Source organism: Brassica napus, chromosome C3 (genome assembly GCF_020379485.1).
Source record: "Brassica napus cultivar Da-Ae chromosome C3, Da-Ae, whole genome shotgun sequence".
In the NCBI taxonomy this organism is placed as follows: Eukaryota; Viridiplantae; Streptophyta; class Magnoliopsida; order Brassicales; family Brassicaceae; genus Brassica; species Brassica napus.
In genome coordinates this window covers 58,630,639-58,655,334 of record NC_063446.1, presented here as the reverse complement: position 1 = coordinate 58,655,334, position 24,696 = coordinate 58,630,639, and the positions used below count along the sequence as shown (strand labels likewise).

At 36.3% G+C, this 24,696-nt stretch overlaps 4 protein-coding genes across 4 annotated transcripts; 2 read left to right on the top strand and 2 right to left on the bottom strand.

Moving 5' to 3' along the window:
• Positions 1-345: 345 nt before the first annotated feature.
• LOC106439724 (15-cis-phytoene desaturase, chloroplastic/chromoplastic-like) lies at positions 346-4,043 on the bottom strand. Its single transcript, NM_001315737.1, has 13 exons — positions 3,879-4,043; positions 3,664-3,796; positions 3,489-3,577; positions 3,154-3,211; positions 2,559-2,714; positions 2,300-2,448; positions 2,096-2,215; positions 1,797-2,010; positions 1,237-1,339; positions 1,098-1,145; positions 786-1,019; positions 528-690; positions 346-411 (listed from the first exon to the last, which is right to left on the bottom strand). Exons 1-13 carry the CDS (start codon positions 4,041-4,043, stop codon positions 346-348), a joined length of 1,698 nt encoding a protein of 565 aa, NP_001302666.1.
• A 20-nt stretch (positions 4,044-4,063) lies between these two features.
• Positions 4,064-7,360, top strand: LOC106439725 (E3 ubiquitin-protein ligase RHF1A). The gene is given in 9 exon segments (XM_013881230.3): positions 4,064-4,373; positions 5,417-5,893; positions 6,001-6,047; positions 6,121-6,183; positions 6,270-6,381; positions 6,480-6,694; positions 6,858-6,938; positions 7,017-7,256; positions 7,258-7,360. Coding segments are annotated over 8 exon segments (1,023 nt in total). The 5' UTR covers positions 4,064-4,373; positions 5,417-5,731.
• LOC106439723 (putative zinc finger A20 and AN1 domain-containing stress-associated protein 8) lies at positions 7,272-8,838 on the top strand. Its single transcript, XM_048750300.1, has 2 exons — positions 7,272-7,289; positions 7,392-8,838. Exon 2 carries the CDS (start codon positions 8,322-8,324, stop codon positions 8,712-8,714), a length of 393 nt encoding a protein of 130 aa, XP_048606257.1. The 5' UTR covers positions 7,272-7,289; positions 7,392-8,321; the 3' UTR covers positions 8,715-8,838.
• A 923-nt stretch (positions 8,839-9,761) lies between these two features.
• On the bottom strand, positions 9,762-12,020 carry LOC106439722 (DUF21 domain-containing protein At4g14230). Its single transcript, XM_013881226.3, has 8 exons — positions 11,702-12,020; positions 11,543-11,619; positions 11,392-11,475; positions 10,983-11,320; positions 10,826-10,913; positions 10,672-10,745; positions 10,144-10,588; positions 9,762-10,041 (listed from the first exon to the last, which is right to left on the bottom strand). The coding sequence occupies exons 1-8, from the start codon at positions 11,943-11,945 to the stop codon at positions 9,976-9,978; spliced, it is 1,416 nt and encodes a 471-aa protein (XP_013736680.1). The 5' UTR covers positions 11,946-12,020; the 3' UTR covers positions 9,762-9,975.
• Positions 12,021-24,696: the final 12,676 nt, after the last annotated feature.

Here is a 24,696-nt window from a genome sequence, read left to right as displayed (position 1 = left end):
ATCATCTAATTTGATGATAGTCACACTTGATAACTGCTGGCTAATTTGGTCAAGGCCATACAAACTATATTATAAATAGACAGTGTTCTCACATAATGTTTTATATACGTACAATTTCTTGGATGTTCTAAATAAAAATTAATTGCACTCTAGCCAGTGAAATGCAAAATGATTATTTGAAATGAATTCATAATTTATTTAAAATATATTGATATATAGTACACATATAATCAAGTGCATTCATATTTTCCTGGCAATACATTGTTTCCTTTTTGCCAAATCTGTAACTTTGTATTGAAATGAGGTTTGTACACAGAAGTTACAAAATATTTTAAGCTTCCTGTCTTATGTTGATAGAGTCGCCTCCGACAACTTTTGCGGTCCAGAGGAAGCAGCCAATAGCTCGTAATCCTGAAGAATCAGTTAACCAAACTTGAAAAACTGGGACTAAGCAATAAACCGGATCATTTACCAGAAAAAGAGTCACTGGTTAACAACAAACTGATCTACTATGTGTTTTGACTGACCTGTAGAATAGACTGTGAGCAGAATTTGCCAGAGAGAACGGCGCCTTCCATGGAAGCTAAGTACTTCTGTTTAGTATAATCCCCAGCTAAGTAGAATCCTTTAATAGGAGATCTTTGTAGTGGCCGACATGGTTCACAGTCTGGGATGGTCTTGTACACAGACCTGATAGAGAGCGAGATATATATATTGTATGATCCATCATCATTTGAATGGGAACAATTTGGGGTTTGGTAATAATAAAATTTTCTAACTATAACCTTGGAGTTTTGACGACATGGTACTTGAGAATCTTAGCCTTGCTTTGGTCAGCAGCGATTTCGTCAGGGAAGAGTCTCTCGAGCTCTTTCATCGTTGCATCAATGATGTCAGAGTCGGTCCGTGATATCCATTCCTCTGCAGGTGCAAATACTAGCTCCAGCATTGACCGGTTAGGATCGTAATATTCCTTACATGTTAACGACATGTCAGCATACACACTCAGAAGGTTACTTCTGCAACACAGAGACAACAAGATTGTTCAGGACTAGTTTTATCTTTTTAAATGCCTTTAGAATTCACATGAAACACACCTACTAAAGAGTAAATGATCATATGTGTTCTTCAGTTTTCGATCAAACCTGCCATGAATATTAGTTCAACAAGTGATCTCTCATCTCAAACCAAAAAAAAAAAAAACATGAGGGGTGGTAGGTTAATAGTCTCACTAACCATATATGAACGTTAATAACTGGCACACCAACTAACTTCTCCAATCTCTTGAAGTATGGTATCTCTTTCCAAGAATCCGGTAAAAGAAGCTTCAGGATATCGACTACGGGAGGAAAAAAAACGTAAACAGCATATGAGTAGTAGGCAAGCGAGTTCGAATAATTCGGTTCGGATAGTTAGGGTTATTCGATTAAAATCTTGCCGGATTGAACCGTAAAAAAGTTCGGTTTGGTATTCGGATAGTTTGATTTTAAAGCTTTTACCTAAACTAACCGAAGTTTTTGGTTTTCATTATATTTCGGTCAAAAATTTGGGTAAGGTCGGTTAAATTCGGGTGATTTCGGTTAATTTGGTTCAAAATTTGGTTAACAATTTTTTTTTTGAAATACCCGAACTAACCGATTACCGAACCGAAAACCTAATTTTTTTTATAAACCTGCATCCAACCGAACTTCTCACCGTACTAACCAAAATTTCGGTTTGGTTAAAAATCCCAGCCCTATGAAGTAGGATCCCTTAAATGGAATGTAAATCCAAAAAAGACAGCATAGAAATGAAACCTGGAGTGGCAAAGACATAAGCGTCTCCTTGGATAGTGGTTCCATCAGTGAGTAAGAAACTCTTAACAGTACCATCATCCTCGAGCTCAATCTTCCTTATCCTTGAGTTAAGCCGCACCTCTCCACCTAGTGATCGAATATGTTCCACTATTGGCATACAAAGCCTCTCCGGTGGGTTACCATCTAAGAACGCCATCTTCGACCCATGTTTCTCCTGTCAAAATCGCAGTTTCTATGATTTAGAGAGAGAGTGAGGAAAAGAAAAGAAAGAGTTTTGCTGGGAATATGCCAAAAAAAACCTGAAGAAACCGATTCAAAGCTATCAAAATACATTGCATTGAAAGTTCGTCCGGGTTTATAAAGTTTAGGGCCTTTGACATGGCAATGAACACCTCATCAGTCACTCGATCAGGTACTCCCTGTAAAGAATACATAGAAACCAAAGTGAAATCTTGAGCACACGACAAGGAAGCAACAAAGAAACTCTAACAGAGGGAACTCGCCTGCTTTCTCATCCATTGTTCAACTGATAAACCATCTTGAGCCTCAACATAAGCCTGACCTCCGACCATAGCCGGAAGAAGTCCAATAGCAAACTTTATTTTCTCTGGCCATGTCAGCATCTCGTTGTTCCTCAATATAGCCCATAATCCTACAAAGGTAAAAGTATCCTCATTAACAATTTAAACAAACATATGTTGTTCAAACATATAATTTAGTTTGAAAGTTCAAACAACTTAAAGATAAAAACTATGCAATCACCGTTTAAGGGTGCTGGTAGGACATCTGGGAAATCAAATCTACTAAATTCTCCAGGTTTACTTGGCATGGCGAAGATCATGGAGTGTTCCTTCCACTGCAACCGATCATTGATCCCAAGTTCTCCAAATAAGTTTTGCACATTCGGATATGCACCAACTTTCACCAAGTATATGAAAAGAATCAAGGAAAAAAAAACTTAGAAAAGAATCAACAGGAAAGATAAATAAACTTTGTTGACCATTAATTAGTTAATCATAAGCTTTGCGTTACATCTTTCTTAAAGTTAATGGTAGAGCGGCTTAAAAATGAAAGGGATCTTCTTGCTGAACTCAATGAGCACATTTGAAAAGGTGTGCAAGATTATAGAGGTTCAAGAATCCTTGAGACTATCATATTAAAATCTAACTGCATTTGCAAACAGTAAATACATGCTACTAAAAAGATATCTTCCCTCAGCTATAGAAGATAAGAGCCGAGCCTAGGGCACATAATCGTAAATCATATGTAAAATTCAAATCCAAGTTATGAAAGTGAGAAAATACATACATATATATTGGAGGAGCAACGGAGAGAAATTATGACATTTTGAACTTACAAAATATATGTAAACCGGTTTCATACCAATCTCCATCTTCATCCTTCCATGCAGCTATCTGGAGAGGAACACATACTTCACATAGTTAACAGATGATCTTTAATAATTATAATCTCACCCGAGAGCCAGAAAACACAACAACAATGTAACACGTTATATAATCATAAAAAGGACAAATACATGTACGCAAATTTTGTACTTAAGAGCTGTGACATTCTATAAATTAGTTATATTGTAGTATAGTCTCATAAACTCAAATTGGTGCACGGCCTTTGGAAACTAACCAGTCTTAATAATAATGATGAATTGCAAACAACCATGAGTTAAGTTTTTACCTTTCCACCAAGAACATCTCTTGCTTCAAGCAACAGAGGTTTATGTCCTGCATCAGCCAGGTACTTTGCTGTTGACAATCCAGCCAATCCTGCAATTTATCCGAGAGGCAAAGGAGCTTCACCACATCAGAATCCGAAGGGAGCAGGATAATAAGTTTTGACACATTCATCATACCAGCACCAGCGATCACAACTTTTAAAGGCTTTGCAGGACGAGGAGCACTACGGAAAGATGCGGACAAACTTGCAGCTTCCAAGAAGTTGACAGTGTTCTCTAGCTCTGGCCTTGGTATATCCACACAAACTACCTAACACACATTTCAAAATTGGCTCATTTTGATCACCAATAACACTTTGATCAGATTTTTTTTGAATGAAACAGACAGAGACCTGCAAAGGACCAGCACTCCTCCTCCTCCTTGTTCTTGTCTTAAAAGAAGTTGAAATTTTGAAGCTGCGGTGTCCCATCAAATCACAACCTCCAGATGAAATTGCCTTCAAAAATCCATTTTGATAAGGCAAATTAGCCGCGGAAACATTCCCAAACACAACCATTGTTTTCACCAAACTGCTTCAAGGAATCTGCAAACCACATAAAAAAGAGACTTTACAGATTAAAAAAAAAAAAAAGGCGATAGCAGCAGTAAAGACATAAGCTTTGTGTCGGAAACACATAATGGAGAACAAGAAGCGAACTTGATTTTAAAAGGGTTACAGTCTCCAAGTTATCTCACTCTAGGCGTGCAATTCTGAAAGAAAAAGCAGGAGAAGAGAGGAAGCTAGACAATCCCAAAATGGAGGCCTCCAGTACCCCATATGGTGTTGGTTGGTATTGGTATTCAGAGACCACGTTCTTTGGTTTCGAAAGATACAGATTACCACCAGGTCCACCACATAAATTAATTAAAATATATTCTCATATAGATTTTTAAAAATTTATTACAAATACATTATTTTGTGATTAATTATTTTCATAATTTTTCGTTAACTAAAATTTAATATACATAACTAATTTTATTTAAATGCTGACAAGAAAAACTAATTTTATTTAAATATACAATTATTAAAATGAAAATATATTATAAATATAGATAATATCTTTTAAGCATTTAAAAAAAAAAAGACTATTTTGAGAGAGTTTATATCATTAGTGTTGGTCGGAAATCTGTCTCTGTTACCCGATTTTTTTTCTTTTTCGTTGCAACCTAACTCAAACTTATGATAGAAAAATTATTTTAAATTGTCAATTCTCAAAAATATGATATTTTTTCGATCCTCTTACTCAAACTCTATCAACATAATGTCATATTTTTCTAATTAGTTGCACTTTATTTTCATAAATATATAGTTGTATAGTTATATGTAAATTAACAATTGATCATATTTATTTTATTGATATGACATTGATATTTAAAATGATGATTTTAATACAATTTTTTTTTTGTTTTAAGTTAAAAGTTGTTTTGATTTATTTCATAAAATTAAATAAAATATAATTTTGTATTTTATTGATTCAGATTGGTTCGATGGATATGAAATCTGAAATGGAGCCAAATTAAATCTAATTTTGATTTGGTGCGGGTTTAAATTTAAAAACCGACAAAAATCAAAACTAAGAGTTAAACTTGAAAATCCAAAAAAAAAATAGATATTCCATTAGTTTTTGAATAGTTTTTTATTTATAAATTATATATCTAAATTTATAGTTTAGTTTTATTCAGGTGTCCATTCGGTTTTCGTTGTAGTTTGATTTTTTGGATTTAGAAAAATAGGAACCATTTGAATTTTTGTAAGTTTTAATTTGGTTTCTGTTTTTTTTTTTTTCCTTTTAGTTTGGTTCCAATTTGGTTTTTATGTTTTAGATAACATGCCAATGCCTAGCTTGAAGTGTAAAGTTTTGCTAAAATTTCTGTATTTTAACTTTATAGAATTGGGACCATACCTGTGATGGAGAAGTAGGTAAAGAATCAAATAAAATAATGGAGTAAAGGCAAAGAGCAAGCAAAGGCCCAACCAATAAGCGTAACAAAAAAATAAAAAGAGAGAGAGAAAGAAACCGTCGGAATCGAACTTTGCTCCACGGCCTTGCAATTTCCTTTTTTTTTTGACTTTTTCCTCATTATTCTTTGCTTTGACTTATCAGTCTTCTTTTTATGTGATCGATCACCTCCTCTTGATCTCAATCTCAATCTCAATCCACAGCTTCTCCATCTTCTTCATCCACCAACTCGCAGCAGCAAACAATGTCTAGTTTCACATATGCTTCTGCTTTCAACTTATCCGAAAAGTCTCCTCCTTTCAGTCCCGCCATTGCTTCTTCTTCTTCTTCCTCTGCCTTCGATGATGATACCGACGACGCTTGCAGCATCTGTCTCGAGCCTTTCACTCTCCAGGATCCTGCCACTGTAAGATTCTCTCTTTCCCATAAATCTGGGATGATCTGTATTAGATAGATCCTTTGATTTTATTATTGAAAGGGATGGTTTTTGAAAATGCTAATGGGGTTTGTCAGGTTACAAGTTGCAAGCATGAATATCACCTTCAGTGCATCATTGAATGGTATTATGTTGTTTTAGAATTTAATCTTGTTCGTCTATTGGTGACTTGATTCGTGATTGGGGTTTTGACACAGGTCTCAGAGAAGCAAGGAGTGTCCTATTTGCTGGCAATTCTTTGTCCTCAAAGATCCTGTCAGGTATACTCATGATCCTTTCTTGTTACAAATTGGTTTTTGATGCACTATCTTAATACTAGTACTGGTGTTCCTCTTTTTTCTTGTAGCCAAGAGCTTTTGGCTGCTGTGGACAAGGAAAGGCTGATGAAAACCACCAACATGAGATCTCCATCCTCTCCAAGAAGTTCCATTCCTCATGAGGATTTTCACTCAGAGGAGGTTCGTTTAGTATATTATTCATTATTCATTGTGCATTGGTAAGTTGCAAGAGTTTTGATTCTACTACTTGACTGGATAAAGATATGTTTTCTTCCCAGGAGGAGAGCAGCTTTGATGAACAATTCCTTAGGCATCTCACTGAAGCTGCCCATAGACGTTGTTTGCTTCGTACTAGGGACACTCCAATACCCTCCAATGATCCCTCTCCTTCTGATATGCCCAATCTTGGTCACAACATCTCTGCTGTTATTTCCCATGTTCAACATCAGAATGCAAACCCCCCGTCTCCTGCTGATACCAGCAATGGATCCAGGTATATTGACACTACACAATATCATCTAAACATTGAACCTTGTTCACTTAGTTACTGGCTGGTTGTGGTGAATTTGCATGGCGATGTCTGTTCTTGGAGAATGCTTAACTGACCTAAACCCTTATTTAACACATCTTCATCTTCTCTTGTATCTGTAAATCAGAATCTCCCGTGGACCTTCTCTATCTGAAGCATCGTCTCTTCCAGAAGCCATTAAATCCAAACTAGCTGCTGCTTCCGCAAGGTATGCCCACAAAACTCACTTCATCATTTTCCTTCATTCACAAGTCAAACTGATGGTATGGAGACATGCCTCCTCCAGGTACAAAGAATCTATCTCTAAGAGTAAACAAGGTCTCAAAGAGAAGCTACTTGCTCGCAACAACTCAGTGAAAGAACTGAGCAAAGGAGTACAACGTGAGATGAACGCTGGAATAGCTGGGGTTACACGTATGATGGAACGCTTTGATATTGCTTCAAAACGCTTTGGAGGGTCTACTACTTCCGGATTCAACTTCTCATTCAAAGGGAAGCGTGAAGAAGCAGAAGCCACTTCCAACAATGGGAACAAAAACCGAATCCCATAAGCTGGCAGGTTTCACACTTTGCATCTCCCCTGTTTCTTGTCTTTCAAGTTTGTTTTTTGCTATTGATGGATTTTGCTAATGAGAAAGAATCATCATTGAATTCATCTCAGGGACGAGGATAAGTTAATCAGATAAACGTATAATGCAAGCGATGTATATTCTCATGGAATCAAGGTCTTCGCATCCTGCATTGTTCTGAGCTCTCATGGTCTCTTCTCTCCCTCTCTCTCTCTCGTCTCTGTTTTTGCACTAAAATAAGTAAAATCCCTTCTGAGTAATCTTTTTATTACTCGATTTTCAACTCCTAGTTGGGAGTCAAAACTTTGTATTAGTTAATAATTACAAAAAAAAAGGGGTTTTGTTATATGCTTTCACTCAGGATTCGATTAGTCATATTATTGCATATAAATCCCATAAAAATAGAAATAAAAGTGACAGCTTTATATTTATGCATAAAATTTTATAATTATTTTCAAACACTGGAGTTTGTAGAAATAAAACCTGAAAAAAAAAACTAATTTTGTTTAGGTCATAAAACACCTGAAATCTAGCAGGAGAATGACTGTTTCTTTTAAACTACAGTTTCCAAATTTAAAATATATGATATATTTTATAATTCAAGATAACAATGACAGCTGTATAAAATTTTATAAATTTTCCTAATTATCTTCAAAATCGAAGTTTGTAAGATAAAATCTAAAACAAAAACTATTTTTTTAGGACATAGAACACCATAAACTTGCCAGGAGAATGACTATGTTTTTAACAGCTCTATATATATAAACTTAAGACATACAAACTCGCAGACACAAAACTAGAGTTATTTAAAAGCTATATATAAACACAAGACATACAAACTCCGCATACATAAAATTAGATTGTGGGAGAGATCCAAAACAAAGAAGAAAGCGAAGACAGAGAGACACCAAAAGATTTGCTAACATCAGATTCAACATATAAGATTAGATTGTGACAGCCAGAGCAAACAAGAAGATACATATAGAGAGAGAATTGCAAACATAAGATTCGGTGAAGAAAGCATGACAGGAGAGCCTTCTCTATGCATCAACGGATGTGGCTTCTTCAGCACGCCACAGACCAAGAACCTTTGCTCCAAGTGCTACAACAGTTTTTTAAAGGATGAGTCTGCCAGATACATGGACACTATACGAGACCACACGAAAACAGCAACAGTGGTGGAGAAGTTTGAAGAGGTAGTCGTTGTGGTAAAGAATAAAAAGAGGAGTAGATGCAATGCGTGCAATAAAAAGGTGGGGCTGCTAGGATTTGAATGCAGGTGCGGCCATGTGTTCTGTGGATCTCACCGTCACCCGGAAGAACATTCTTGTCTATCGGATTATAAATCTGCCGCCATTACCGAGTTAACTATCCAAAACCCTGTCATCAAGCCTGATAAACTGTATAGAATCTAGTCAACCTTTGATTAATGTTTTTTTTTCTTTTTATCTATAGCTTTTGTTTTGTTTTGTTTTGATTAACAGAGTTTTTATGAATATTGCCTAACATAACATAACATGTTTATAAGTTACCTTAACACTTGCTCTATCCTTAAAATTTAAAATAATGTTTGTAATGTATCTTGTCTTCGTACAGTTCAATTAGATTAGTACATATAACCTTCATGGTGTGCTCAATAATGAATTCTTCATGTGAAGAATGGTATTGGCTTTATATGGTTCACATACTATACCATGGCACCACTCGCAAGTTTGTCGTGAAAGCAAAACGTTGGGAAGAATAGTAACAGCAATACCATAAAACGGTTTGATTGTATAACCAGAGATTTATATACGGATCTTCCCCGAGTAAACATTTGTTATAAAGTGTGGTGCAGCAGTGGTTGCACTTATAGAATATTTCTTTTACTTCTAAAGGCAATCTCTCCTCGCTAAGTTCACACCAATCTTGTTTACTTGTCGTCTCATTCCCATACCCAAGTGTGAGGCAATGTTTGTCAGGTACGAACTAGATAATCAGCTCAGCCAAGAAAAGAGAAGATATGTTAAGGACCCTTTAGCCGGGAATAGAGAGTTTCATTAGTCAACGTTTTGTTAACAATTGTATAAATGTCTGTTAGAGCGTCTGTCCTTTCCATTATCTAAAAAATAAGATATCATAGTTTATAACTCTAGTGATAAGTCTGCTCGTGTTTGAGCTGTAATTCTTCTTTAAGTGGATTGCTAGATAGATCTCTGGTCTTATTGAGTAATTCTTCACACCAGAATCAGTTAACAATCTTGTGTGCCTTTTTCTTCTTCAGCATCTTTCTTTACTTTTGTTTTTTATTTAAATCGTTGATCAAATATGAGGTTTCTGATAGTTTGTTCATGGTGGATTCAACCCGGAGTAAACACTACTGCTTTAGAAGGCTACAAATCAAACGTGCTACTTTATACACATTACCAAAACTTCATGTAAGCATTGGCCTTATTAATGGAACGAAAAGGGAGACGAGAAAGAATGAAAAAGAACATACAAATGAACTAGATTTGGGGGGTTAAAAACAAGTTCGAATTGTTTTGTAGACTTATTATTATAACTACACGTATGTGCAGAATAATTGATCTAAGTTTGAGAACCTTGTTTTATTACACTCACATCTCAATCAAAAAAAAAATTAAAAAAAAAACAGAACACCAGAAATCATCATCCCTGAAGAGAACCGGTCGTAGTTCAAATCGGTTTATCCTGTCCTGTCTTTGGAGTAGTAGACGATGCCTTTGGCGTTTTTGGTCCTCCCTGCAAAAACACACAAACCGGTTCAGTATCTCAACTCCACAAAGATCTTTTTCACTTAAAAACCATTTTCTTTTGCGAGAGAGAGAGATAGTGTTTACTTACAGTTCCCTTTTGGCCAAGTAACCTCCGGCTTGAAGGAGCTCTCGCTAATGATGAAATAGCCACTGCCGCTACAGTCGCCACCCGTATCCTTTTATGCACGTCAACAAATTCATCAGTTTCGTCCACAATCTCTTCCTGCAAAAGCTCTTCAAACACATCTTCCAAAGTGATGACACCAATTACTTCTCCATCCTCTATCTCCTCTGAAGTATGCGAGAACCCACTGTTACTAATCTTGTCAATATCAACAACGACATTGTCCTGGTTTCCTTCTCGCTTCAGTAACAGAGGTGTAGTCAACTTGGAGTCATTAGTGTTTTCTTCTTCAAGCAAAGTTGAAAGAGAACCTTTGCGTTTCACATTGACCTTCACAACTGCAGCCATGTGACTGCTCCCTTTTTGAAACTCGTTCAGTATATCATACAATGGCATATCGGCTGGAACCCTGGTTAAACCATTTAAACACACGCACAATCAGAATCTAGTTTGTATAGAGAGGATATCTACAGGGAAAGAAAATGGCAAGACCTTGGAATGTGGCGTATACCAACTGTGCTGACAAGAGTATCTGATTCAGGGCGAACAGTGAGGAGACTCTTCACCTAACAAACAGAAGAACATCTTCATAAGTGTTTGCAAAAGAAGATGATAAACCGAATAAAGGATCTCAAACAACACCTACCAAAAGAAGACCGACAACATTTTTAGGATTCTCCGAGTAGACAGGAATCCGGCTATGTCCTCGTGTTTGAATCTTGTACATAGCTTCCCTAATCACAAGCAAAAAGTAGTGTAAGATACAAAGGTCAAATATGAGGTAGAGAGTTACCGAAACTCACCAGTCCAACTTTGAATTAATATCCAAGGAAAAGATTGATTCAATAGGAGTCATGGCTTCTCGAGCAGTCTTGGCAGTCAAATCAAGCGCACCACTAATGATTGTGGTCTCATCATGGGTAAGCTCACCTCCCTTGCCAGCAGCTTCCCCATGAATGGAAACAAGAGCCTTTAACTGAGCCCGTCTAAACAAAGGGTCTCCATGTCCCAACACCCAGTCCAACATCTTCGCAACGGGGAAAGATATCGGGTAGGAGAGAATCATTAAGATGCGGACAAGCCAGACCAAGTTAGCTCCCACTGCTAGTCCGTACCTGGAGCATATAGCTTGAGGAATAACCTTAAAACACACAATCACACAATCATTATAAGCCTCTTGATAAACCTTAAAGCTACAAAAACTTGGTTTACCTCTCCAACAAAGAGAACGAAAGTAACGGAGAGGATGATAGCAACATACTCGTTGAAGATCTTGTCTAAGTATATAGGAAGGCCCTGCAAGTATAAATCTTTTCACATCAGAACTAAGCACAAAGGTTAATGTGCAATCTTTAATGAATACCTCCATAGCAAGAGCATTGAACAAGAGAAGTGTCACTAGAAGCTGATGCTGTTTCTGAACAACCGGAAAGATCGCAGCTGAAAAACAAACAGTTAGAGAATCAGAATCAGAATCAGAATCAGATAAAGAGAAAGATTCAAGAGCGATTCAACCATCAACCTGATTGTTTCTTCTCCTTTGGGGAGCCACTGCGTTGGAGGATTTCGAGGTCGACGAGACTGAGAGACATGAGGCCCAGAGTGAGACCGGACATGATTCCGGCGAAGAGGACGAGGAAACAAGAGACGCCGGCGTAGATACTCCACCACAAGGATCCGAAGGGGATCGTCTCGCTTTCTAATCCGTTTGATTTTCCGACGGCGGTCAGCATCCTCGCCGCCATCATAGCGTTGAAAGGATGCATCTTTGAAGATATTTTTTCTTCGGTCTCGGTTTTAAAAATTTCCTGTGAATGATAAATTTGATTTATTTGCTGTTTCAAACCCCACGATTGTTATTTATTTCTCTAAATAGATTACTTTTCCTTTTACAACTACAATTTCCAGATATATGTAATATACTACAGTTTTTTTTAAAAAAAAATCAAGATATTAACGACAGCTTTATCTTTAATCTTTATATGCATAGAGTTGTAACTATCTTCAAAAATAATAATCTTTCTAAAATAATAATATTGGAGTGATTGTTGTAATAGCATACAATTTATAATTTTGTGTTGTTAATTTCAAAAACAACTTTATAATTAACATTTTGATTGATAATAATAAAATCTGAAAACAAATTACAAGGTTTATGTAGGGCTTAGAAAATATTTACTTTTCCAGAAAAATTTCCTATGATAACTATTTTTTAAGTTTTTATCACAAAAATAATTTTCAATGAAAAAAATGACCAACGTAAGTTTTATTAAAGAGTTAGGTGGGGTTTTGGATTAACTAATCTATACTTACGATTTAGAGTTAAATGGTGGAGTTTTGGGATATGATTTCAAATTTTTTTAAAAAAAATATTAGAAAATTCATAATAAAAGGAGATATTTTGATCATTTTCTTTTTTAAAAGCTATTTATGTGACAAAAACTTAAAAATGATTATTCGAGATAATTGTCCTTACTTCTAAGCTTAAAGGTTTAGATTTACTCAAGTTTATTGATTCTAAGAGCTTCGCTACTTATTTTTTTATAAATTAACATATTATATATAAAAATATGCCTGATAAATTTATCTACAGTTTCTAATATATTGTTTTAGTAAGAATGTAAATTTAACACACTGGTTAGGACATAAACGATTTATTTTATTTATTTAGCTGCCAGAAAACGAGTTGTTTTATTAAAAAGAGCTAGTTAATTCCCAGTGGGTTATTACTAAATAAAATGATTTCAACAAAAAAAGCCACATTACTTATGGTGCATGATGTGCGCCTGTGCGGATCGTAGACAAGTCAGCTTGTTTTAGGTGTCTCTTTAGTTTTATATTGGTTTAACTTCATCCTTAATGGTTGGTTTATAAATATTAAACTTAGAGACGCGAAATTTGACAAGACTTGGGTATTATTCAACACGTGACACACACACACACACACAAAAAAAAAAAAAAAAAAGAGATATGGGTTTCTAATGTCTGGTCTACAAACTGTCAAAAGCCATCAAGATGTTTTTCCTTTTAAAAAAAGTCATCAACATAATTAGCGATGAATGTTAAAAAAGTTAAGAACATCTTTATTCATAGTCTTTCGTAAAGGTTTTCAATAGTTATTGCAATAAAAAATTAATAAAATATAGTGTGAGTATCTAAAAATTCATCCAGTTGTTTCAATATTTTGGTTAGCAACATTGTTTCAATGCCTTTTTTTCTTGAACTAATTTTTTGTTTCAATGCTTTTGGTATAGCAAAATAGCGGTCACAAAAGTTTGTGACCATATTTACACTTGTGAAAACATTATCTTCAGCCAGAGAGAGAGGACCAGCTTTCTTTGTTTGTTACCGAGAAGAAGATATTGAGTGACTTAAAGATCTTTGTAGAATAACAAGATCACTAAGATTAATGTAACAAACGAAAAATTGTATATAAAAATATTATTTATGTCAATATTAAGCTTAATATTAATAATTTACATAATTCGACTCGATATTAAGATCTATAAGTTTTATAAACCATTTATAAGAGATAATACATTATTTCCTCGATTTATAAAAATAATTATTAAAATGATTTACAAGTGTTATAAAATATATATATATACATAATTGTTATAAATCAAGTGATGAATGTCCATAACCGGTCCGGTCCATAACCGGTCCGGTCCATAACCGGTCCAAACCCTAGAACAAAGAGACATAGCCGAAACCCTAGAGAGAGGAGAGAGAGGCGGCTGCATACCTTAGAGGAGAGAGAGAGGCGACCACAAGCTTTAGAGAAAAGGAAACCTTATTTCATTTTCCTTGTATATGTAATCTTTCCATTTATGTATTTAGTAGTTATCATAAATCTAGTTGAATTAGGATTTGTACTCTTTCCTTTTATCTCTATCTTGTAAACCTTATATAAGGGATGTCATATTCATTAATGAAATATATAGAATTCTCATTCTTTTACAACATGTTATCAGCACGATTGTTCTTTGCAATCTAAGCTAAAATCGCCAATCCCTTAAACCTAACCTAGCCGACGACTTTAACCTAATCCCGACGAACCCTAATTCGTCCTAGCTCGCGTTCCAGCTCGTCAGCAACCGATCAGCTCCATCCCTAAGGCGTTCCTGATCCTAGACGACCTCAGCTTCCGTTCGCATCACAGCCAGCTCGTGTTCCCGATCAACCAGCTCGCAATCCCGATCAGCTGCTTGCAAACCCGATAGGAAGCAGACGCGTCCTGTCCCGTTCAGCTCGCATCCGATGACAGCCAGCTCGCGTCTGTCCGTGTGCAGCTCTAGGTTCATCTGTTCTCTTTGGTGGTCCGGTTTCAACCCTACAAACAAAGGTATACCGATTAATCTAAGAACATAATGATCAAACCCTAAAACCCTAATCCGTTATTATGGAAATCCAATGTTCTTGATGAACCCTAAAAATTGGTATAACCTAAAACTGATCATCTTATAATCACTAGATTGAAATCGATTCCATTAGAACATGTTGATTGATTGTTCTGATCTGAATTATGAAAACCCTAAATGTTGGAATCGAAAACCCTAAAACCCTAAAGCTTGAAATCGATTTTAAATTGTTCTTGCTTGATTGAATGATTGATGATCTGAGTTTTAAGATTAATAGATTGATTGAATCTCGAAACTAAAATCTTAAGGCCTTAAAACCCTTAACCTCATGTTGATAAAATCGGCCACTTAAATGTTTAAAACCCTAAATCTCGTTTTAAATTCCTAAAGATCTTGAAACCTTGATCTCATATTGCTAAAATCGAATTCTAGTATTGCTTAAATCAAAACTCTAGGGTTGTTTGCATAAACATATAAAACTGAATACGAATTGCATTCGTCTTGTTTTAAAATATCGACCAGCATGACATATAGATCGTATAAACTTGAATAGTTTGCATCATAGAATTGTATGGCCGTGCGGCCTAATATAGAATCTATGATTGATCGCACCATGGTCGTTTTAGATTGTTTGAAAACATGACACTACAAGAAAACACATGCTTAACGAGGAAATTTAACGAGAAAAAACAATCCTCGTAAATTTACGTCGATTTTACGAGGAACTTACGTGGAAAACTAAAGTCATCGTTATTTCCTCGTAACGTAACGACAAAAGTGTTTCGTCGTAAAGTGGATATAATTTGACGAGTATTTTACGAGGAAAAACTATTTTCTCGTAAATACGACGTAAACTTTGCGTGTTATTTACGAGGAAATACGTGTATTTAGCGAGGAAATTTTGAATCCACCAACTTTGTAGGTGTTACACGTTTTTTTTTTGCCACCTAATTAATTTTCGTCGTAAATTCATAGGAAAATTACAACTACCAGATTCGAAATTTCCTATAAATATGGATGTTTGAACATCATTTTAAACACACCAACAACAAAAAACGTGAAAGAAAAAAAAATGGCTGGCTCCGGGACTATTTACGAGTTGCGGAAGTGGATGTATATGCATAGAGATGCTAACGGGAGAGTGACGAAAGAATACCTTGCGGGTCTGGAGACATTTATGCATCAAGCAGATTCAACACCGCTCGCCCAAGAAAGTGGTAAGATGTTCTGTCCTTGTCGGAAATGCAACAATTCGAAACTGGCAAACCGTGAAAATGTTTGGAAGCATTTAATAAATAGAGGTTTCACGCCAAATTACTATATCTGGTTTCAACATGGAGAAGGTTTTAATTATGATCAGAATGAAGCTAGTAGTAGTAATAGCAATTTTCAGGAAAAAGAACCGGTTGATCATCATTTGCATAATGAACATAGTTACCATCAGGAGTAGATGGTAGATTATGATAGGGTTCATGATATGGTAGCTGATGTATTCGTAGCTCATGATGAAGATGAAGAACCTAATATAGATGCAAAAAAGTTTTACGAAATGTTAAACGCGGCGAATCAACCACTTTACAGTGGTTGTAGAGAAGGTCTCTCTAAATTGTCGTTAGCTGCTAGAATTATGAATATTAAAACTGATCACAATCTACCTGAAAGTTGCATGAACGAATGGGCGGACTTGTTTAAAGAGTATTTGCCGGAAGACAATGTGTCTGCTGATTCTTATTATGAGATTCAGAAACTGGTTTATAGTCTTGGGTTGCCTTCGAAGATGATAGATGTTTGCATCGACAACTGCATGATCTATTGAGGAGATGATGAGAAGCTAGAAGAATGTCGATTCTGCAAGAAGCCACGATTCAAGCCGCAAGGACGGGGACGTAATAAGGTACCGTACCAAAGGATGTGGTACCTACCAATTACAGACAGATTGAAAAGATTGTATCAATCAGAGCAGACTGCTGGAAAGATGAGATGGCATGCCGAGCATACTCAGACGGATGGTGAGATGACTCATCCATCAGATGCAAGAGCCTGGAAACATTTCAACAAAGTACATCCGGATTTCGCTAGCAATATCCGAAATGTGTATCTCGGACTATGCACAGATGGATTTAGTCCGTTCGGAATGTTAGGGAGACAATATTCATTGTGGCCAGTCTTTATTACACCATACAACCTGCCACCGGAGATGTGCATGCAACGGGAGTTGCTATTCTTGACCATATTAATACCTGGTCCGAACCATCCAAAAAGGTCCCTGGATGTTTTCCTACAACCACTGATAAAAGAGTTGAAGGATTTGTGGTCAACTGGGGTGAGGACGTATGACTGTTCAACGAAGACGAATTTTACGATGCGAGCGATGCTTTTGTGGACCATAAGTGATTTTCCTGCCTATGGGATGTTGTCTGGATGGACTACACATGGGAGATTAGCTTGTCGATATTGTAATGGAACGACAGATGCGTTTCAACTGAAGAATGGTAGGAAGACAAGTTGGTTTGATTGTCACCGTTGATTTCTTCCCATTGGCCATCCTTACCGAAGAAACAAGAATTTGTTTAGGCACAAAAGGGTTGTGAGAGACACTCCTCCTCCATATCTAACTGGAGAACAAATTAAAGCGCAAATCGACTACTATAGAGCTAACGAAACAGTTCGTTGGGGTTGTAAACTCATGTATGCTAACTCAGAGCAACAAACCCATAGTTCTAATGGCGAATACATAGGCCGTGGTCGTGGAGGAAGGTTCTATGGTAGAGGAAGAGGTTGTGGTCGATACAACTATGTGAGAGATGCAACAAGGATTACGTGCTATCGATGTGACAAGGTAGGACACTATGCTTCAGACTGTCCTGATCGCCTATTGAAACTTCAAGAGACCCAAGAGACTAAAGAAGAAGAGACGCGTGAGGCCGATGAGTTGATGTTGAACGAAGTGGTGTTTCTCAATGAAGAGAAGGTGAAACCCAATACGCTTGAGACAACCCTAGACAAAAACAATATGTGGTATCTAGACAATGGTGCTAGTAATCACATGACGGGAGATTGCTCTTACTTCACCATCCTCGACGAGACAATCACTGGCAAAGTTAAGTTTGGTGATGACTCTCGCATTGACATAAAGGGAAAGGGATCCATTAGTTTTCTCTTCAAGAATGGCGTGAAGAAAACCATGTCAAACGTGTATTTTATACCGGCTCTCCGAAGCAACATCATAAGCTTGGGTCAAGCTACGGAAGCGGGCTGTGAAGTCAGTATGAAGGAGGATATTTTGTGTATTTATGATCGTGAAGGGAGGCTATTGATCAGGAGCAACAGAGGAAGAAATCGTCTCTACAAAGTTCTTTTGGAAGCTGAAAGTACTTCGTGCTTGCAAGTGATAACGTCGAATGAATCAAGCAAGTGGCACGCGAGGCTAGGTCATATTAACTTCGACAATATAAAGCTGATGGTTGACAAGGAACTTGTCACAGGAATACCAAAGATAGCAATCACGAATAACACATGTGTTTCCTGTTTACTTGGGAAAAAAACAAGGAGACCTTTTCCCCAAGTAACCAAGTTTCGAGCATCAGAAAGGCTTGAGCTCCTGCATGGAGATCTTTGTGGTCCGATCAATCCACCAACAATTGGTCAACACAGATACGTGTTTGTCATAATCGACGATTACTCCCGATACATGTGGACAATATTGTTGAAAGAGAAGAATGAAGCTTTTGGAAGATTCAAAAAGCTTAAAGCGTTGATAGAACAGGAAACTGGCATCTCTATTAAGACCTTCCGAACTGATCGTGGAGGAGAATTCACCTCGAACGAGTTTAATAACTTCTGCAAAGAGAATGGGATTCAGAGACACTTGACCGCGCCATACGCTCCTCAGCAAAATGGAGTGGTTGAGAGACGCAACAGGACGATACTAGAGATGACGAGGAGTATACTCAAGCATATAAGTGTTCCGAATTATATGTGGGGAGAAGCTGTGAGGCATATCACTTATCTCATCAACCGCTCTGCAACAAGAACTCTGGCATCTAAGACTCCATATGAGATGTTTAAAGGGAGTAAGCCGAACATCTCACACCTGAGGGTATTTGGTTGCATTGGATATGCTAGAGTATCAGCTCCTCACAAGAAGAAACTGGACGATAGGTCAAGAGCTTTGGTACACCTTGGAACAGAACCAAGAACTAAAGCTTACCGACTGTTTGACCCATCAAGCAAAAGGATTACTGTAAGCCGAGATGTGGTATTTATGGAGAAGGAAGTATGGAAGTGGAATGACTGCGTGAGAGAACGGGACCAGAGTTCACTTAGTATCAACCTCGGAGAATTTGGAAACAGAGGACTCAGAGAAGTCGAGTTTCACGTGAGTCCTAAGGAAGATAACAGTGCTGTCATAACTGAACAGACTAGCAAGAAGGTAGATAACAGTGATGAGATCATTGATAATGATGTTGTGGAGATCTCTGATGACGAAGATGAGACGCAAGAGGAACCGCAGTTGAGACGATCCACAAGAACAAGGACAACGCCGGAGTACTTGTCTGACTACATACTAATGGCTGAGGAAGAGTGCGAATGGCTTCTGATGTCTCTGAATGAGGAGCCATGGGATTTTGCTGAGGCTAAAAGCATGACAGTATGGGTAAAAGCCTGTGAAGATGAAATAACATCTATCGAGAAGAACCACACTTGGTTTCTTGTTGATCTACCTGCTGGAGCAAAACCCATCGGACTGAAGTGGGTATTTAAGGTCAAGCGCAATCCTGATGGAAGTGTGAATAAGTACAAAGCAAGATTAGTAGCAAAGGGCTACGTGCAGAGATATGGAATAGACTATGATGAAGTATTCGCACCTGTCGCAAGAATAGAAACTATTCGTCTAATCATTGCTTTGGCGGCTTCTCATGGGTGGGAAGTACATCATCTTGATGTAAAGACTGCTTTTCTCCATGGAGATCTTAAAGAAGAGGTTTACGTAAAGCAACCAGAGGGTTTTGAAGTCAAGGGGAGCGAGGAAAAGGTTTACAGACTCTCTAAGGCACTCTACGGACTAAAGCAAGCTCCTAGAGCTTGGAACTATAAGTTAAATAAGATACTAAGAGAGTTGAGGTTCACACGATGTTACAAGGAAGCCTCGTTGTATCAGAGAAAGCAGAATGAGGACACTCTTGTTGTGGTTGTCTATGTCGACGACTTGCTTGTCACAGGTTCTAACTTGGTGATGATAAATGAGTTCAAGAACGAGATGGCTGCCAAGTTCGAAATGAGTGACTTAGGAGAACTTACATACTACTTGGGTATTGAAGTGCTGCAACACAAGGATGGTATCACATTGAGACAAGAAAGGTATGCTGAGAAGATTCTTGTGGAGACAGGTATGGATGGTTGCATTTCTACTCATGTGCCGATGGATATGAACTTGAGGCTGTCAAGAACAGTTGAGGAACAAAGCGTTGATGAGAAGAAATACAGAAGGAGTATTGGATGCTTACGGTATCTGATCCACACACGTCCTGACCTTTCATACAGCATTGGAGTTTTATCCAGATACATGCTTGACCCCAAGGTCTCACATGATGCGGCGTTGAAACAGGTTCTGAGGTATTTGCGTGGGACTCTCACCTATGGTCTTACTTACAAGCGTGCAGATAAAGTAAGACTGTTAGGATACAGTGATAGCTCTCTTAATGTGGATGTCGACGATGGAAAAAGTGTTACAGGACACATATTTTATCTCAATGAAAGTCCCATTACCTGGTGCTCTCAAAAGCAAGAGACTGTGGCATTATCTTCTTGTGAAGCTGAGTTTATGGCAGCTACTGAGGCAGCAAAGCAGGCAATATGGCTTCAAGAACTCTTAAGCGAGATCACAGACAGCGAGTGTGAGAGTGTAACCATTCGGGTGGATAACAAGTCTGCGATCTCATTGACTAAGAACCCTGTTTTTCATGGACGATCTAAGCACATACACAGGAGATATCATTTTATAAGGGAATGCGTCGAGAATGGACAGATAGAGGTCGAACATGTTGCAGGGAATCGGCAGAAGGCAGACATTCTGACAAAAGGACTTGGGAGGATTAAGTTCAGAGAGATGCGTGAGCTTATTGGCGTTCTAGATGCAGCACAAAGTAACTTCAAGCTTAAAGGGGAGAATGTTGGAGTAAGCTTGAAGCCACTAGCACAAGAGTGAGGACTTGGAGAACAAGCTAAAGATAAATCCTAATCTATTTGTGTTTTGAGATAAAGATAAGGATGCTTTAGGAGTTATCTATAAGCATATTAGGATTTATGTTTAGCTATATATACATTCCATCGAGTTATGATTAGGTTTGTATGAGTTTGAGAGATTCAAGGTTTTAAGTAAGTTTTCCCTTGAGAGATTAATATAAGAGAGTTGTTTTTATACTTCATTTGCATACACAAAGACCAAAAGGTTTTGTAGTTTCAATAGTGGCCATGATATATTGAACCTCCCGGGCTTTGGTGTAAACCTAGACAATAGCTATAACACAGCTTCATTCTCTCACAGAACTAGGTTCTCTATTGTGTTCATTTTGGCCGTGAACAGTCCTGGTTAATCATGAGTGAACTTGGAGAATATAACATTTCCTTCATTCTCCTAGAAACGGCCCCATTTCACACTCACCAGGTGATTTGCCATTAGCTTTGTTTAGAGGAGTATCATGTACTACTCCATTCATATCTCAAAGCTATGGACACAAATCATTAAAAGCAAATGCTTATCCTATAATCCTTACATGTAGCACTATTTAATCATCATAGGAACTGGGTATAGACCGAAGTCTTACACTGCTTTGGGCAGACTTAGTTTGACTTAGTTGTCTCCTTGAACCTATTTCTTGGGATCTCTAGTCAGTTAGGTAGAGTTACCGCCAAACCTCATCTTAATTCACAGGCGACCTATTCCTTTAGATGATATAACAATTTGATCTCATGACACACCATTAATAAAAGGATCCTAGGTTGTTATCGCAGTGAACATAATATCTTGAGATTAGTCGAGATCAATTGTCTAATGATTTTTGTCATCTTTTTTTTTAAGATACAATTAACCATTATACACAAAACTCAGTGTATGACACTAGTTTTTTTTTCCTTTTTTTTGAAAAAAAAAATATATTGTGATAACTATCGCTAAGTTCATTTGGCATATTGCCAACAACTTTATATGGTAAGCAAAGCTTCCCCCACATTTTTTGAGATAACTCAAAAACATATTTACATTTACAATCTCTTAAGAGTTTTGAAAGTTAATCTACAACTCTTTTAGATTTAAATGAATAAAAAATAATTTTCGAAAAATTATTATAATTTTCTTTAAAAAAAATGTATTTCAAACTTAGAAATTCACATTTTACATACAAGTATCTTCATAGTTCTCTCAAGTTGATTAATAAATCCAACTTGTATGTTTTGGATTTTTCCAAACACATACTTTGCTTTTTAACAAATATACATATCATTACAAGATATTATTTGTGCCATCAAAACCACCTTTCTATATGATTATTTTTATCCATATTGACTTTAGAAACTACAATACTCATGCTAGTTTAAGTCATATTGGTCTTAATTCTCATTGTTTTTTTGTATGATCAATCTTTTTACAACTTGCATTTTAGAAATAACGAAATATAAATGTTTTGATCATTATCAACAAACATTTTATTTCCTATAGCAAACAGATTTATATTCCATCCATACTGTTTGATCTCTCGAAGATCAGAATGTTTTTTTATAGCTATGGTATCACCATATTTGAAACTTTAATCTTTTTATGCTCCAAGAAAGAAAAAAAATCTGAAACAATAAATCAAAAGATTAGTCATCTCATTCTTGATAATTAAAACAAATAAATTGTCTTTAACCAAATCAAGCATTTACACATTTTGACCATGTAATAATAAAAGTCAAGATGCCAAACGGAATTTCTAAAGTCTAAACGTTAGAGCAATTAATATATTGCAAAAATGATCAACGTATGCAATAGATATGCACGTTCACTCTGCTAAATAATTGAGCAAAGAAATGAACCATAACAATTGTTTCTAAAATTATATAGCGTCAACTATTTAAATTTGATTAAATTCTGAAACTCAAAAAAATTAAAAATTTAACCCAAAAATCCATGCAAGCTAATGAGGAAAGCTAAACGCTATTAATAAAAAAACTGCAGCCAGAATTGTTTTTTTTTTTAGTAAAAATTCCCTGCAATTAGAAAATCAGGCCAAAATCAAAGAAGCAAACAATGATCAATTGATAGTCAAATGCAACACCAAATTGCATAAATGAAACCAATATGCCAAGAAGTTTTTTTTTTCTTTTTCTCCAGTTCGATCAGAAGAATAATGAACACTAATTCTCCAAAATTGATTCTTGCACCTGTTTCGAACATAGATCAGCCTGTTCTTAAAAAAAAATACTTTTGACAAATATCAGTATTGTTAGTGCAAAAGCATAAACAATATTTGAAGATTTAAGAGTGTATGAACATTATTTTACTACCATAGGACAACTGATATTTGTAAAGAATAATAAGAACATAAATTAAAATTTCAATACCGAAATATAAAAATAAAGAAGAATTGCAGAGTCGAGATAGTTAATCTCTTTCCTTAAATCTTTAAACGCCCCGTAGTGTGTCGGTTTCATGGCGCTCAGATTCCCAGGATACAACTGCAGCATTGTTTCTGTTTACCATCACCGAAAAACAGAATCTATCGACCATATTTCTGTGATGTACTCTCAGACTCAAAAAATAAAAAATAAAAAATATTCAAGTAGAGGATCTTGGTTTTGTTGTTGTTGATCGTATGAATCCATATTTCTAAATGAGAGCACAAGTGTTGTTTTATAACTCTCAAAGAGTAAAACGTACGTTGTGACCAGAGTATTCAATAACGTTTGAATTATCATTATGGTGAAATGATTCCCATGAGTAATGATAACACGTTACTTTTCAAAGTTCATTTTGTTTGATTTACCAAATCAATTGCAACAAAATACTTTCTAATGGGTTCATATTTTATATTTTATAAACATAAAATGTTATTGTGAATAAGATTAATAAGTTAATGGACTTAGTATCCAATTAACAAATTTAATCTAAATTCAACCCAAATATTTCAAAGTGAAACAATTGCTAATTTTTCATATTTAGCCAATTTAAAGTCTTACCAGCTTAGTAAAACATTCACTTTGGATCTCCATTTTTCATTCAAACCAACTCTAATTTTGACATGTATCTACACTACTTCGTAGTGCCTAACATTCGGTTATTCCGACAAACGTCTTCGTCCAGAAACTTACCGAAATATGGTCTAAAACCATTTTGTCAAAAAAGAGTTCCAACACATAACATGTTTATAAGTTACCTTTAACACTTGCTCTATCCTTCAAAATTTAAAATAATGTTTGTAATGTATCTTATCTTCGTACAGTTCAATCAGATTAGTACATATAACCTTTATGGTGTGCTCAATAATGAATTCTTCATGTGAAGAATGGTACTGGCACTACAAGAAAACACATGCTTAACGACGAAAATTAATGAGGAAAAACAATCCTCGTAAATTTGCGTCGAGTTTACGACGAATTTACGTGAAAAACTAAAGTCATCGTTATTTCCTCGTAACGTAACGACAAAACTGTTTCGTCGTAAAGTGGATGTAATTTTACGAGTATTTTACGAGGAAAAACTATTTCCTCGTAAATACGACGTAAACTTTGCGTGGTATTTACGAGGGAATAGTTTACGTGTATTTAGCGAGGAAATTTTTGAATCCACCAACTTTATAGGTGTTACACGTTTTTTTTGCCCACCTAATTAATTTTCGTCGTAAATTCATAGCAAAATTACAACTACCAGATTCGAATTTTCCTATAAATTTGGATGTTTGAACATCATTTTAAACACACCAACAACAAAAAACGTGAAAGAAAAAAAATGGCTGGCTCCGGGACTATTTACGAGTTGCGGAAGTGGATGTATATGCATAGAGATGCTAACGGGAGAGTGACGAAAGAATACCTTGCGGGTCTGGAGACATTTATGCATCAAGCAGATTCAACACCGCTCGCCCAAGAAAGTGTTAAGATGTTCTGTCCTTGTCGGAAA

Bases quoted from the DNA above. Each gene is read 5' to 3' on its own strand.
- LOC106439724 (NM_001315737.1), bottom strand. From the start codon at position 4,043: ATGGTTGTGTTTGGGAATGTTTCCGCGGCTAATTTGCCTTATCAAAAT. The intron at 3,212-3,488 runs GTAAAAACTTAA...GTTCCTCTCCAG, and splicing joins GAGATGTTCTTGGTGGAAAG to ATAGCTGCATGGAAGGATGA. The intron at 412-527 runs GTCAGTCAAAAC...CTGATTCTTCAG, and splicing joins GCTCACAGTCTATTCTACAG to GATTACGAGCTATTGGCTGC.
- LOC106439722 (XM_013881226.3), bottom strand. From the start codon at position 11,945: ATGCATCCTTTCAACGCTATGATGGCGGCGAGGATGCTGACCGCCGTC. The intron at 11,620-11,701 runs GTTGATGGTTGA...TTTGTTTTTCAG, and splicing joins AAAGGAGAAGAAACAATCAG to CTGCGATCTTTCCGGTTGTT. The intron at 11,321-11,391 runs GTAAACCAAGTT...GTGTGTTTTAAG, and splicing joins TCGTTCTCTTTGTTGGAGAG to GTTATTCCTCAAGCTATATG.
- LOC106439723 (XM_048750300.1), top strand. From the start codon at position 8,322: ATGACAGGAGAGCCTTCTCTATGCATCAACGGATGTGGCTTCTTCAGC.